Consider the following 13,977-nt stretch of genomic DNA (forward strand, 5'->3'; position numbering starts at 1 on the left):
TAAACAGGTGCTGCGTCCGAAAACTCAAGGCAGCGACTCGTTGCCTCGCTGCCTCATGAGGAAATGACTTCGGAGGCATGAAGGTAGCTCAGAGAAAGACTTTCGGACACACTTCTAAGGCAGCGTGTTTGAAATTTAAACAGAGAGCGCCTTTGTGATAACTAATCACATATTTGAAAACTACAATACTAATTTCTCGCTAGAAATGCAATTAAAAGGTGTAAAAGGTGAAAATATACCTTTATTTACACTAAATTGGTGGTCCAGTCGCGTCCTTGGCCGCCATTTTATTTTTTCGAACTCGACCGGACTCGACCAATCACATTCTTAATGTACGTCCACGCATAGGTATCTCAGGAGACAGGAAGTAAACCAAACATTGAATTCGGACATGCTGTCAGTACCCGATCCGTGCCGCCTGTCCAATCTGTTTTGCGCATGCGCATAATTGTGCGCATGCGCAGAAGCTCAACTTGTTTTACGACAGTTTACGACCTTATCTGTTCTACGCATGCGCGACAACCAGAGTTTATATATAAAAAATAATGAATGAAATGCGTCATATAAGAACACCGGCAAAATGTTTGGAGGCTAAGGTAAGTGACGGAAATGTTCGTTCAAAAGTTTTTAATGCAGATATACAGGCGTCTTTATGCATAAACAACAAGGTCACTAAGACATAATATACAGTATTTCATATCATCATGTAGTAGTTAGCTAGACTAGCTGGCTGGTTAGGCTTACAATGAAATGCAGTGTGTCCGGTTACCTGAAAACTTCGAGTGTTTAAACTAACATTTATTTGATGGTGTATTGGCCCTGACTAGATTCGTGTGACATGTAGGCTAAACCACAATCCTTGTTGATACCAGAGGTGGACATTACTTAAGTATTTTACTTTCTACATAAAACTAAATGTTTAAGTATTCCTTTTTAATCAGTGTTTTACTTTGGAAAACATACATTCTAAAGTATATTATCATAATTTTTACTCCACTACATTTCATAATTTCAAGTGTTTGGTTTCCCTACTGAAAATCCAGCTAAAACCAGCATAAGCTGGTAGCTGTTTTTTGCTGGTTTAAGCTGGTCAGGCTGGAAGACAGCTGACCCACCAGCTTTGCCAGGCTGGGAGGACAAGCTTAAACCAGCTACTGCCACCTTAAAGCTTATGCTGGTTTTGGCTGGATTTTCCAGTTGGGGTGTATTTTAATCTCTATCTGTTTATCTTATTTATGTTTATTGTTTCGTCATGTCATCTTTGTTTTAATCCCTTTCATTGTCTGTGCATGTCACATTAAAAATGTGCAATATAAATAAAGTTTATTTAATTTGATTTAGTCTTTCATCATAGTATCTATGTGTTAACATTGTAGCAGCATATGGTGAGTGAAGATATCTTTTTTTTTTAGTCATTCGTATAAAGGACCAACATGGACCAGTAGTTATTTCATGCTGCCCTTCGGCAGTACCTACTAAGTGGGATGTCGATGTCGCGGTTGACTGGAAGAGAGTCATGCGGGTGGCCAACCACTTCGTTGTAGATGGTAAGTTAGTTGAGATAACATTGGACAGACAGACAGACCAATAAATCAATAAATTAATAAATCATCTATTTTTCAGACAATCATCTTTTGTATACTATTATTTTCTTTTCAGTGTTTTACATCTGCTCTTGGTTGTTTCCATTTAATGAATCTCGCACTGCATACTATTGTTTGCTTTGTGACAATTTAAATGTTATGTTTGTAGGTTTGTCCATGCTGATGGCTATGCAGCATAGTTGAAGCAGACCTGTCAGAAAACTTCTCTAAGGTGCTATGAATCCTATGACTAGTAAGTAGAACCTCAAACTAATACATTGCTGTTCAAAGGTTTAAGGTTGTGGTTTATTTATTTAAAATGCACCCATTTCATTTCTAAAAAACAATGTTATCTTGTGTATTTGGTATAATACAATGTGTTTGCGTGGTTTCTAGTAAAAAAATATATATTTTCCACATACCGTACATTTTTGTAGGTTTAGATTTCCCTCCTTTCTCAAACGCATTGATTTTGTACAGAACTCATTGATTTAAAAAGCTCTGTGTCCCTAATTGACCAGCTAATCTGTACATTGTGACGCTCCTTACCATGTTTAAAAAAAATTGCTCGCAATGCTAACAGGAGTTAACTTACAGGCCAAAGTGGGAAGAATTATGATAATGTCGGTCTTGGCTACATCACCAATCCCAGGAAGTAAACTGTTGCCTACAATCCGTGTGTTTGTAGTCCAATAAAAGATATTTACATTGGAGGCAATAACTTGTGTCATCGTTTACTTTGGGGTTTATACCTTTAGCATATCGTTAACATTTACTAATACACACTTACACACCAAAGGAAATGCAAAAAAGTGAATCAGACCATAGTTGCACTTTAACAAAAACAGTTAAACTGTTTTTTAACAAAAACAGTTAAGAGTTTACTCCTAAACTCTACCAGTCTTAATTAAGAAAAACACCTCTTCTAAGCCAAGCATTCACATACACATCTTATGACCTTGTTCTCCAGTGATGAAATAAGAAGTGCACGTAAGCTTTTGCTTGAAATAATATGAACCACAGTAATCCTCATCCTTCTAATTTTCCTTTCCTGTTTTTTTCCCCATCAGGATACGCATCCTAAAATTACTAGAGGTTACGGAAGCTCCTTTTTGGATCCAGCTTCATTTGTGAAGACTTCAGATGATGCCAACACTCACAGAGGCTTAAGATGATGGCAACAATAGATGGACATACAAAATTGCCAAATATAATATTGTAATTACTGCCCCAAAGCGCAAGTTTGCGGATTTTTAACCCACTTTATATTGTTACAAATACAATAGATGCTAACATTTGAACAGAAAATGTTTCCTCTTTATTCTTGAGTTAATTGTGCTGATTTATTCCCATTTTTTTATCCACAATTCTTTGCCAAAATGATGTTTTGCATCATCCAAATGGTTCATTTTCAAATTACAGACATTGTAACAACACAAAGTGGGTTGAAATTCTGCCAACTTACCCTATAATAATAATTGTCTTTTAACTGAACAGGACTTTAAACACATGACTTGTATTAACTTAGAGCTATTGTGAATTTAATATTGTTTTGTTTCCAGAACATTCTCCTCAGTGAGTCACTGTTACCTCAGACTGATTAAGGGATTTTTTGTAACCTTGAAACATGCATTGGTTTTATTATGGTAAAACTGCAGATCTTATTTCAAACCAAGGTTTTGTAACCATGGTTCTACTACAGTAACATTATAGTAATGCTGGAGTGAAACTGTGGTAACCATATTATTTTAAATCATGGTAAAGTTTGTGGTTACTAAAATGCACTTCTATATGCTGTTGTAAGAGCATGATTATTTTTTATTTATTAATAAACCATGGTTGATTTTATTTTTTCCTGTGGTTTTACTGCAAATTATGGTAAAAAAATTATAGATAACTTTTGCATGGGTACAGAAAAAAAGTGTAAACTGAAAGTCACGTCGGTTAAATGCATCTGATAAATGTAAATGGATTTGTATATTTATTCGGTTTACTGAAAATAATACATTTTCGAGTTGCTATTGTATATTGTTTATTATTCTGTTGAAAGACATTTTGGTTAGAGTGATTTAACGATTATGAACCATTAGCCGCTGTATGTTAGCTGGGATGCAGTTTCGGATAATTGCCTTCATTTAAATATGTCTTTAAAAAAAGTCTTCATTTAAATATGTTTAAAAAGAGTCTTTATTAACTACACAAAAGTGTAGCCTACAAAAATACGCTGCCAGTTGTTATGCTTGGCCGTAAAGTGTTTCAACGCATGCGTGGTACCAATCGCACAGTGACATGATGACGTTTTCTACTACGCAATTATGCGCATGCGCAAAACAGATTGGACAGGCGGCACGGATCGGGTACTGACACATGCCTTGATGCCTTGCTGCCTTGGAAAGCTGCCTCAGAAGGCAGCAATTTAGAGTTTTCGGACGCAGCCAGGGTGTCAAGGCTTGGCTAATTAGCTTTGGCACTCCTAATGCTAAACTTCACCCTTATGCCAGCAAACAGTACACTACTCTATTTATGGCCATTTTTGAGGAGGGTTATTAAAAATGTGACCAGCATCCAATTCATGAGGATCAAAGCAACAACACAACTAACGTTAAATGAAGCACAAGAGAAGTGGTGAAGCTTTTGTCCACTAACAATCCACGGCCTGTCCATTCATTAGTCCATGACTTTCAAATTGGCATACAGAAAACAGTGAAAGTGCTGTCACTTAAATGTTTTCCTCCTCGTGTTGTTGTTGTTGTTTCTTCTTTGGCGTGTGCGATTTCATCACACGCTATGCAAGCACACGCTTTCTCGCGAGTCGCGCATGCGCACACCCGCAAACCATTAAAACTTTCCTTTCTACTTTTTGGGCTTTGAAGTTTGGTAAATAACACTACAAAAATCTCCAAACTAGCACAGTCCCACACACCATAAATTAATTAAATGTGTTATAATAGTCAAACCAATAATAACACTGACATGTTGTACAAAGAAAAAAATCATAACCTACCTTGAAAACTTGCAACTAGCGGCATTTTCTGGTTAGTTGCTCCTCCTAACTGAGCCTCTGTAAATCATTCATGGGGCTTGTATGTAAAAATGTACCTGTTTGAAATAACGTAAAATGAGAAAGTTAACTTATTCATGAAAGCAAATTGAAATCCATTGACAACCTAGCACCTAATTACCTGCTATAGTTTTACAGACGGACCACTAGAGGGCGCGAATGAGCTACATTCTGCTTTCAAAACCATTTCAATCTGTAAACTTAAAAAAAAACATAAATGTACAACTTTCTGTAATTTTATCTAACAGAACGAATGGTTTAGAGTGAAACACCAAATAATACCAAAATATCAGAAGATTTATGAAACGTACGGCATACTTACTAAACTTTTGCTGTTTGTTTTCTCAACGCAAATACGTCACCTCCTGAAGGATGATGTCATTAAGAAACTGGCTTATGTTAGTTAAAGGGATACAAATAGGATGGAAAGTTGAGGACACGGTAAAACGTACATGATGGTTACGAACACAACCGATTTTACTAAAGAAAACATTTTAGGAAAGAATAAAATAAAGGTTTTTGTATGTTAAAAGGGACATGAGAGATATGACATGTTGCCTGAAACAGAATGTACCCCTCTTCACACGATTTCCAACTTTTTCCAAAATTGTTAGTTTAATAATTTTAGATATGATTTTCCCTTTATTACGTGCAATAGAAATAAATACAAAACAAACTAACAATAACTATATTCAGCTCAATAACTATTTGATTAAATTATTCATAAAATATTATCATATAAAGATCAAATAGACATATCGAAACAAAGATCCTAAGAAATTGAAGAGAAAAGAGACATTTAAAAGTAGGGGCACTAAATAAAACAAGTATTTAAAGATGAATATAAAACATGTTACAACTTTTAAATGTTTTCTTATCAACAGGCATTGAACTTGAATACAAATTGAATAAAGTTAAAAGTATGGTTTACATTTTGTATATTTAAATGTATGGATGTAAACTTTCTGATAAATGAGGTTTATACAAAAACTTGCATTGATTAGATTCTTGTCATTAACATAAAACCCAAAACAAATGTGTCTATAAGTTAAAGAAAATTGTACAGTTCAAGACTGGAAAAATGTTGCCTGGTCTGATGAGTCTCGATTTCTGATGAGACATTCAGATGGTAGAGGCAGAATTTGGCGTAAACAGAATGAGAACATGGATCCATCATGACTTGTTACCACTGTGCAGGCTGGTGGTGGTGGTGTAATGGTGTGGGGATATTTTCTTGGCACACTTTAGGCCCCTTAGTGCCATTTGGTCATCGTTTAAATGCCACGGCCTACCTGAGCATTGTTTCTGACCATGTCCATCCCTTTAAGACCACCATGTACCCATCCTCTGATGGCTACTTCCAGCAGGATAGGGCACCAGAAGACACAGTTCTTTTTTTGGTCCCTTTCAGAACTGAAGTGATCTCAGACCCTTTCTTGTTCACATCACAACTTCATAAGAACTCAGACCGCAGCTTTCTGTGCAGCAGTTGATTTTGATACAACGTCCAAACGACATGCGAAGCGGACCGGGACCTCATTGATTTCACATCTGAAAAAGAAATCAAACCACAAAAGAACCCCAAAGCGAACCAAACTGGTGGCCTGAGTTTGGTTCACTTTTGGGTCCTTTTAGGGGGTCTGAGATCACTTGGTTTGTTCCCATATACACCCTGAACTGCTCTGAGAGCGTTTGGAGGCCTCAAACGAACTAGATGTGAAAACACCACTGTGACCTCATGCGGTATCTACAGGGTATTAAGTATATAAAACACTCCAGAATGTTTCCCAAATCCTCTGAGGCTCTTAGCTGACCTCATTACCCTTGATATGTCATGCCAGACTAATCTTTAAAAGAGCGTGTTTAACTTCATATAACAAGATTACAACACTTTGTATCTTTACACAATATATTTTATTGTGTGACTAAATTAGGTTAAGAAACATTTTTCATGACGACACATTTTCTTTTTAACATGAACTTTCCTTATTTAACTATCATCTGACTAACCCCCTTATTAACCCTAACAGCTGCGCGTGTCCTCAGCTACCTCCAGGATTAAACAGGACATGTAGGTAATGTTTGGAAATTAAGGTCAAAGAACTTAACATTAAACAATTAGGTGAGCTCAAGTAAATAAATACATTAAATCTAATGAATTGGTGAGTTAATCCGGCATAGCGCGAATGCCAAACTAAGCTATAAGCAGTTTGCAGGTGTCAAAATCTGTTTAGAATCTTAAGATCTGGTTGTGTTCCAAAGTTCTGGTTTTGGCACAGCTAGCGGTTTGTGAGTATATTTATGCAAACATAGTGACAGGGTCTTATATTAGACAAAGCACCAGCTGTAATGAATAGTGTTGGCTAATACAAACAAACAACTTTCTCAAAACGCTTAAAGCTAATTATTAAACTTCAATGTATATATGAATCATATGAGGTATGGTGACAGAAATGCTATTTATATGCCTATAGGATAACTTTCCTGCAATATAATAGGAGCAGAATATCACAGATGGGTAGGCTGTGTTGATTTGAGCTTGTAAGGTTATAAACCCTAGCAACCAGCATAGCAACAAACTAATAAAATAGCAGCTTATACTGCATCTATAGTGGCAACCTATTATCTCCTGTTTTGAATTCATGAAGCATTGTCTTTGTTCATCCAAAATGCATGAAACGAAACATAAATGCAAGACTTTATTACTTCCAAACATTTCTTTTTTGTCTTTTTTACATGCTCGTTAACATACAAAAATATATACAGCACACAAGTCCTTCAACAAACCAGCACAAATTTGCATCAGTTCATCAACAACAACAAAAAAACCACACACACAGGAAAATATTCAGCGAGTGTTGCAGATTCGGGCTAGCAGTTTGGCATCGACCCCCACCCCCCAAAAAGAGCAAGCGCCTCTGAATACAGTGTCCCCTATTACTGATGCTTGTGTAGTGCAGCAATGAATATAAATATCCGATACCCAGGACACAATCATTTGCGTGCTGTGCTCTTGTATTGAGTGAGAAGGTGGGAGTGCGTGCAAGATGAGGAGTTCCAAACGTTCCAAAAATTTCACGGGTACCAAGTGTGATTGGGCGGGGCAGGAAGTCGTTATGCCGGGGACACCGAAGAGACCTCTGTCTTGCTGGTGGACACTGAAGATTCCTCATCTCCCATGGGGTTTTTACCGCAGAACAGAGTGGTTAGCATGCAGCTGCGAAACTGTGAGGAGATACATGAGGGGATCGAAAAAGGTCACACCAAGAACGATAAAGATACAGATAGCTAGAACAATAATTATATTAGCGATGTTCACATAAATGGACAATAACATTATTTTGGGGGGCCATTAATGCCTTTATTTGACAGGCAATGTGTAAGGAAAGGAGAGATATGGATGGTACACAATTGGCAAAGGACCTCAAACTGGGAAATGAATTTGGGTTGCCGAAAGCACACCTGCGGCATATGTCAGAGCACTCCCCACCACACCATCAGTTCCAACAACACTGTTTATTCTAACCTTGGACACATGCGCATCACATACTAAATGTGCAAATGTATTTTAAATGACTCCAAAGGTGATATTGTTCCTCTTTATCGTTACCCTTATAGCTGATTTTGAGGACTTTATCCTTATGCAGGGTTTACACCAGACGCGGTAGACGTGGCAAGCGCGACTGATTTACATCTTAACGGCGCATTCACACGGGGCGTAAGCATTGCCGCTTCCCATTAACTTTTAATGGGTGACGTATTGCATTGCCGAACTGAATTGTGGATCTGTCGGCGCTGTGTCAGTGTCGTTGCTCGCAGCAGAAGTTGAAAATTTCTCAACTTTTCAAGCATAAAAACGCGAGCGTCAGCCAATCAGATCGGCATATGCAAATAACCTAGACAGAGCCTGCCAATTACGTTAATGGAAGACTGGATCATAGGTTGCGGCCACTGTGATTGGCTGTTGGCCACACTTCAGACAAGCCTTCCGTTAAGCGTTAACGCTTTCGCCCTGTGTGAATGTACCGTAAGTCAATGCAAGGACTCGATTAGGCATCCTGTGGCGCGGTACACGCGGTAAGCGCGGCGCGAATGGCGCAGGAACGTGTGCCGTGGATGGCGTGTTACGCGCGAATTGAGCGTTGCCACGGAAAACACGCAAGTTGAAAAACAGAACTTTGGCGGATTTCCGCGCCGCCTTAACCAATCAGGATCTTGCTGTAGTAGTGATGTGATTACAGGAAGCGAGCGGAGTGGCGGAGTCTCAGCGGAGTCGCAGAAGCCCCTCCCATTACGCGAATTTCCGCATGAATGTCTCGAATGACTAGAATTTCACGCGCGAATGACGCGAGTGATCTCAAATGTTCAAGCGTCCGCCTCTACCACGGCTGGTGGGAATGAACCATTACAGTTACTGTCTTTGGTGTGAATGTGTCTTAAGGGGGTCGCACACAGGACAAGAAGCACAGTGCCATGTCGGGTCTAGGTCAACTCGAAGGTATCATACACTAGAAGTGCACCTTAAATAGCGCAAGCTTAGTCAGATAGCGTCTACTTCAAAATGCGAAATATATGGTAGCAGCCAACGTTAAACGATTTGGGACAAATATGATGTTATTTAATATTAAACTATGTGAGTGGCGCAACAGAGATTTGAGCAGTGTCCTGAGGTATAGTGGACAGCAGCCGTCAGGTGCCGCCAGTGTGCGTACATTCATAGAAAATAATGTGTTTTGTTTTTAGATACATGGCGTGATGGGACACGGCACTGCACTTCTCGTCTGGTGTGCGACCTCCTTACTCAAGATCAGCAAACTTGGGAAACTTATAAGAACATTAAGTTATAAGCAGATTATTTGAATATTACAAAGAGACCATACCTGTTTATTTAGCAGCACATAGATAACGGGGTTATAGATGGAGGAACTCTTGGAGAAAAAGGCAGGAATGGCCATGAACTGGGCTGTGAAAGGGGCTCCCTTGTTGAAAAAGATCCAAGCTGCAACACTAGCATACGGGGTCCAGGCCACCAGGAAGCCCACTACCATCAGGATGACCATACGTGTCACTTCCCTCTCGGCCTTCTGGGTGGAGGCTGAATCTTGCTGCTGCGCTGCCGCCTGTCAGGTCACAAAACATGTATTGACATACTGTTAAAAACAGTAGTGCAGCCTATGCCATTCCTGTCAACCCTCCTGTTTTTTCATGGATTTGACCTTATGGTGTTAAAGGAAAACACCACCATTTTCGATATTTTACTATGTTGTTACCTCAACTTAGACGAATTAATACATACCTATATCCCCTCAATGCGTGCACTTAACCCTTGCACAGCGCATCATGAATGTGTTAGCATTTAGCCTAGCTCCATTCATTCCTTAGGATCCAAACAGGAATGAATTTAGAAGCCACCAAACACTTCCATGTTTTCCCTATTTAAAGACATGAGTAGTTACACGAGTAAGTATGGTGGCACAAAATAAAACTTTTGTTTGGAGCCATAGGAATGAATGGGGCTAGGCTAAATGCTAAGCGCCGCACAAAGATCAAAAGTGCACTCAATGAAAAAAGATAGGTATGTATTAATTCATCTAAGTTGAGGTAAGAAAATAGTAAAATATTGAAAAAGAAGTGGTGTTTTCCTTTAAGGAATGCAACGTGTGTGACCTATGTGTATAACAAGTGGCTTGCAGATGCAAAAAAGCCACACAAATAAAATCATACAATTATCCCATCCATTCCCTTGCAGGACTGGGGTGGGTCCTGTGGTGTTTGAGATTTTCAAAAACCAGTGTAAAAATTGCTTACCGCCTTCACTGTGCATACAAGACGTCCATATGTGAAAAAGATGACGGTGACTGGAATTATAAAGTGGACAACGAACATGTAGATGACATAGGACTCGTTGTTAAATTTAGGGCTGAGTGTGTAGTAATCTGGCCCACATGAGCACTGCAGGCCCTCGGGAATGTACCTGTAATAACACACATACAAAGTCAATTAATAACCACTAATATACCACCGTAGTCATTTAGAGTAAGATGTATTAATCCTGGAGCAACATGAGGTTAATGTCTGAGGTTAATAGGGAGGGATAATTTATGAATCGCCCCCTTATGAGTTTCAAACCTTGAATTTTTGGATAATCAGTTCAGATCTGTAAACGCTATGCAATAGTACCTTTTTCCTATATGAACGAAATTGGGGAAATGATGCTTACCTAGACCAGCCGACAAGCGGTGGAGCAGCACACGCCATTGCCATAAACCAGGTAAAGGCAATTCCACCCATAGCGTGTCCTGATGAGAATTTGAAGCTTCCCATGGGCTTACAGACCACGATGTATCGTTCAATAGCCAGCACCACCAGTGACCAGAGCGCTACCTCACCTGTTGGGAAAATAAGACTTAATATTTTCATTTATGCATTTGGCAGATATTCTTATTCATAGTGAATTAAAGTGGAGAATTGAACCCACTTAACCTTAAAACCCTACAAACACTAATTGGGTTTTGCATTGTCTAAAAGGGGTGTGACAACCCTATCCATATATACACACATACCCCCCAAATCTTGCATAATTACTGACCTCCAAGTGTTGCCATAAAACCTTCAACGGCACATGCCATCGGGCCCAGAATGAAGTAGCCGTTCATGGCCGAAGTGATGGTGATGGTGAAGCCAAAGCAGACCATGATCATCCCCGCAACTGCCAAATTTACCAGGATGAAGTTCAAAGGTTGCCGGAGCTTCTTGTGTTGTGCCGTGACCACGAGAGTCAAGCCATTGATGGGAAAACCGAGACAGATGAGCATAAAAATATAAAAAGCCAGACACCTGAACTGCCACGGGTCTGCGAGGTAGTACTGCGGATACAGAAAGGGGTCCCGCACCAACCCCGTGCGGTTACTCAAAGGAATGTAGTAGTTTTCTCCCTCGAAGCCATGAAGACCGGCCATGTTATCAGGCATGCTTGGAGCGTTCTTCGCGTTCGCCTGCCTTCTTTTGACTTCAGCATGGTGGTGGTGGTTTTTATATTCTGAGTTAATTGACTTATGGAGATTAGTGGTGAAGGAGCAAAATGGGATCAGGATGGACACGCAGAAAGTGACGGAGCTAATCTGATGGCCTCATTAAAAGGTGTGAGACAGGCCAAACAATCACCTTTTGAGTCCAACAAGAGATCTGGGGGATTATCACAGCACCTTACACTAACCTTATAATATACTGTGAGTAACAATTTACATTACTTTCCATGTTGAATACATAAGTGCATGCCGTTTATTACATACTTACTCAGTGCTTATGTAAATACACCGTACGATGGAAACTGTAATGTGATGCCAATAAATAAATCAATTATACTGTACAATGTGAGCCCTTGGTGTATAGTTTTTCAAAGGGTACCGCCCCAGTGACAGCTTTTGTATCCTTATTTCTTAAGAATGTAATGATCTTAAGGATTAAAAAAATATATAAATACTGCCTTTTGTATTCTGTCAGACACACGCCTGTTTTCTTAAGATCCCCAGCGCTTGTATTTTTCACCAAGACACTAAATTGTGATTGAATGACTGACCCTTTCATCATCTGCCTCCTGAAATGTCAAATGTCATCTTCTGCCTTTTAAAACCGACAGTAAGTGGCAAAAATGAAGCTTGGACTTGACAAGGATCCACTTTAAATTACAACAGAAATACTTAATTGTTGTTCAAAATAGCTGTAATCATGTAATGGGCCATTTAGGGTGCATTTCCAAGCTCCTTTCAAGAAAGGGAAAGGCTTATTGTGAACAAATCTGACACAAATATCAAATGCATTTATAATGTCAAGCAAATGTCAGATCAACTGTACTTTTGGGTCAGGAAGATCAAGTCGTGATGGATGAGAGACGTTACGCCTTTTTTGGGTGGCCTCTTTTTCTATTCACGCTAATGGACTTTGACATTGTTCCGTCTCCGGCATTTCCATTCAAAAAAAGCAGACAGGTCAAAAATAATTATGCTCCTTTCGTGACTCTTCCTGAATGGTAAAAAGGTTGTTGAGATCGGACGAATGTGTATCATTTAGTAATTTCAGGACAATTTAAAGTATAAGTGAATGCAGGTTAAAGTTGCTTTAATCCAACTTCCTCTTTGTCACAATGTGACACGTTTCTTATGCCAAAATTCCTCAATCCAATCCTGTTGACTAATTAGGCCTAAGCCGACGTCACTTGGAATTTAACGTCTGCCTTCATCTGTACAGTAAATAAGATTGAGGCTGTAGTCAAGTCTTTATAAATGGTTCTCCAGTCTCTGTTGGATTTTTTACAGCTACTTTTGGTGTTTCAACAGCTATATGTTCAGTGTTTCCAAATATCAAAAATGTTTAACACTGATTTTATGTAAATAAAAAGCACACTGTAAAAAAAATGCAGCACAAAGTTTAAAAACGTGGTTTTGCAAGTCAATTCAACCTACTATTTTAAATTTTGGCTTAAAAAGTTGACATAACTTATAAATTTAAGTTAAATATGTTTAAATTTATTTTTTAAGTTAAAGTAACAGAAAAATGTGTGTTGATTTGATTTGTTTCTTTCAAATTTTTTAGTTAGCAACATCAAATAAATTGCACATGTATTCTTAATACCATTTAATGAGTTCGCATTTACCTGTAATCCAATATCATAATAAAGCATTTTTGGCATGCTGTCGAAGGGTAGGGATCAGAGCTCAGAATTATAGCAAGGTACAAAAGCTGTCACTGGGATGGTACCAAGAAATGTATTTGAAGTACTAATATGTACCTTTGAAGTACTTATATCAGTCCCTCCAGAAAAACATGATTATGCGATCGCATGATTCAATGCATAATTAGCCAAAGTCTGCATATTTGCATTTTTTAAATAAGCCGCACTTTTGCGGCATAAATTGCAGATTTCTGCTCACAAAATATGCGGGGCTTGCATAATTTCATAATCCTGCATTTTCTTAGCAAAATGCCATATATATTTTAGCAGAAAGTTGAAAAATGTTGCATTTACTTCACACGCAGCCATGTCCCCTGTTGTCATGGGAATGTTAGGAAGTGACGTAATTATGCAGTGTCAACATCAATGAAAAGCTGCAAAAGCTGCAAACAGTTTTTGCAAGTTCTCGCAATTTTGGCAAGTTTACGCATTTTCTTCGCATAAAATTGTGCGTATTCCATCATATTTTTTAAGAAAACGTGCCGCAAGATCAAGGATTTTTGCCCACATCAATCACAAAAAAAACCTCAGTGTTTTTCTAGAAGGACTGTACCACATGTACAAACGTGTACTTTTACAAGGGCCGCTTTTACGTATTCATT

General features: G+C 38.7%; 1 protein-coding gene and 1 long non-coding RNA gene across 4 annotated transcripts; one reads left to right on the forward strand and one right to left on the reverse strand.

Annotated features, from left to right (window-relative positions):
* The first annotated feature begins 585 nt into the window (after positions 1 to 585).
* LOC129435399 (uncharacterized) lies at positions 586 to 3,431 on the forward strand. 3 transcript variants are annotated; one of them, XR_012367653.1, is made up of 4 exons: positions 586 to 596; positions 1,413 to 1,547; positions 1,753 to 1,836; positions 2,654 to 3,431. It is a non-coding gene; the product is annotated as an uncharacterized lncRNA (long non-coding RNA). The 3 variants fall into 3 exon arrangements; XR_012367651.1 differs by having other exon boundaries at positions 592 to 889; XR_012367652.1 differs by having other exon boundaries at positions 592 to 874.
* A 3,878-nt stretch (positions 3,432 to 7,309) lies between these two features.
* LOC129438504 (green-sensitive opsin-3) lies at positions 7,310 to 12,971 on the reverse strand. Its single transcript, XM_055197236.2, has 5 exons — positions 11,234 to 12,971; positions 10,865 to 11,033; positions 10,453 to 10,618; positions 9,525 to 9,764; positions 7,310 to 7,869 (listed from the first exon to the last, which is right to left on the reverse strand). The coding sequence occupies exons 1-5, from the start codon at positions 11,613 to 11,615 to the stop codon at positions 7,759 to 7,761; spliced, it is 1,068 nt and encodes a 355-aa protein (XP_055053211.1). The 5' UTR covers positions 11,616 to 12,971; the 3' UTR covers positions 7,310 to 7,758.
* Between the last annotated feature and the right edge of the window lie 1,006 nt (positions 12,972 to 13,977).

Source organism: Misgurnus anguillicaudatus, chromosome 24, assembly GCF_027580225.2.
Source record: "Misgurnus anguillicaudatus chromosome 24, ASM2758022v2, whole genome shotgun sequence".
Classification (NCBI taxonomy): domain Eukaryota; kingdom Metazoa; phylum Chordata; class Actinopteri; order Cypriniformes; family Cobitidae; genus Misgurnus; species Misgurnus anguillicaudatus.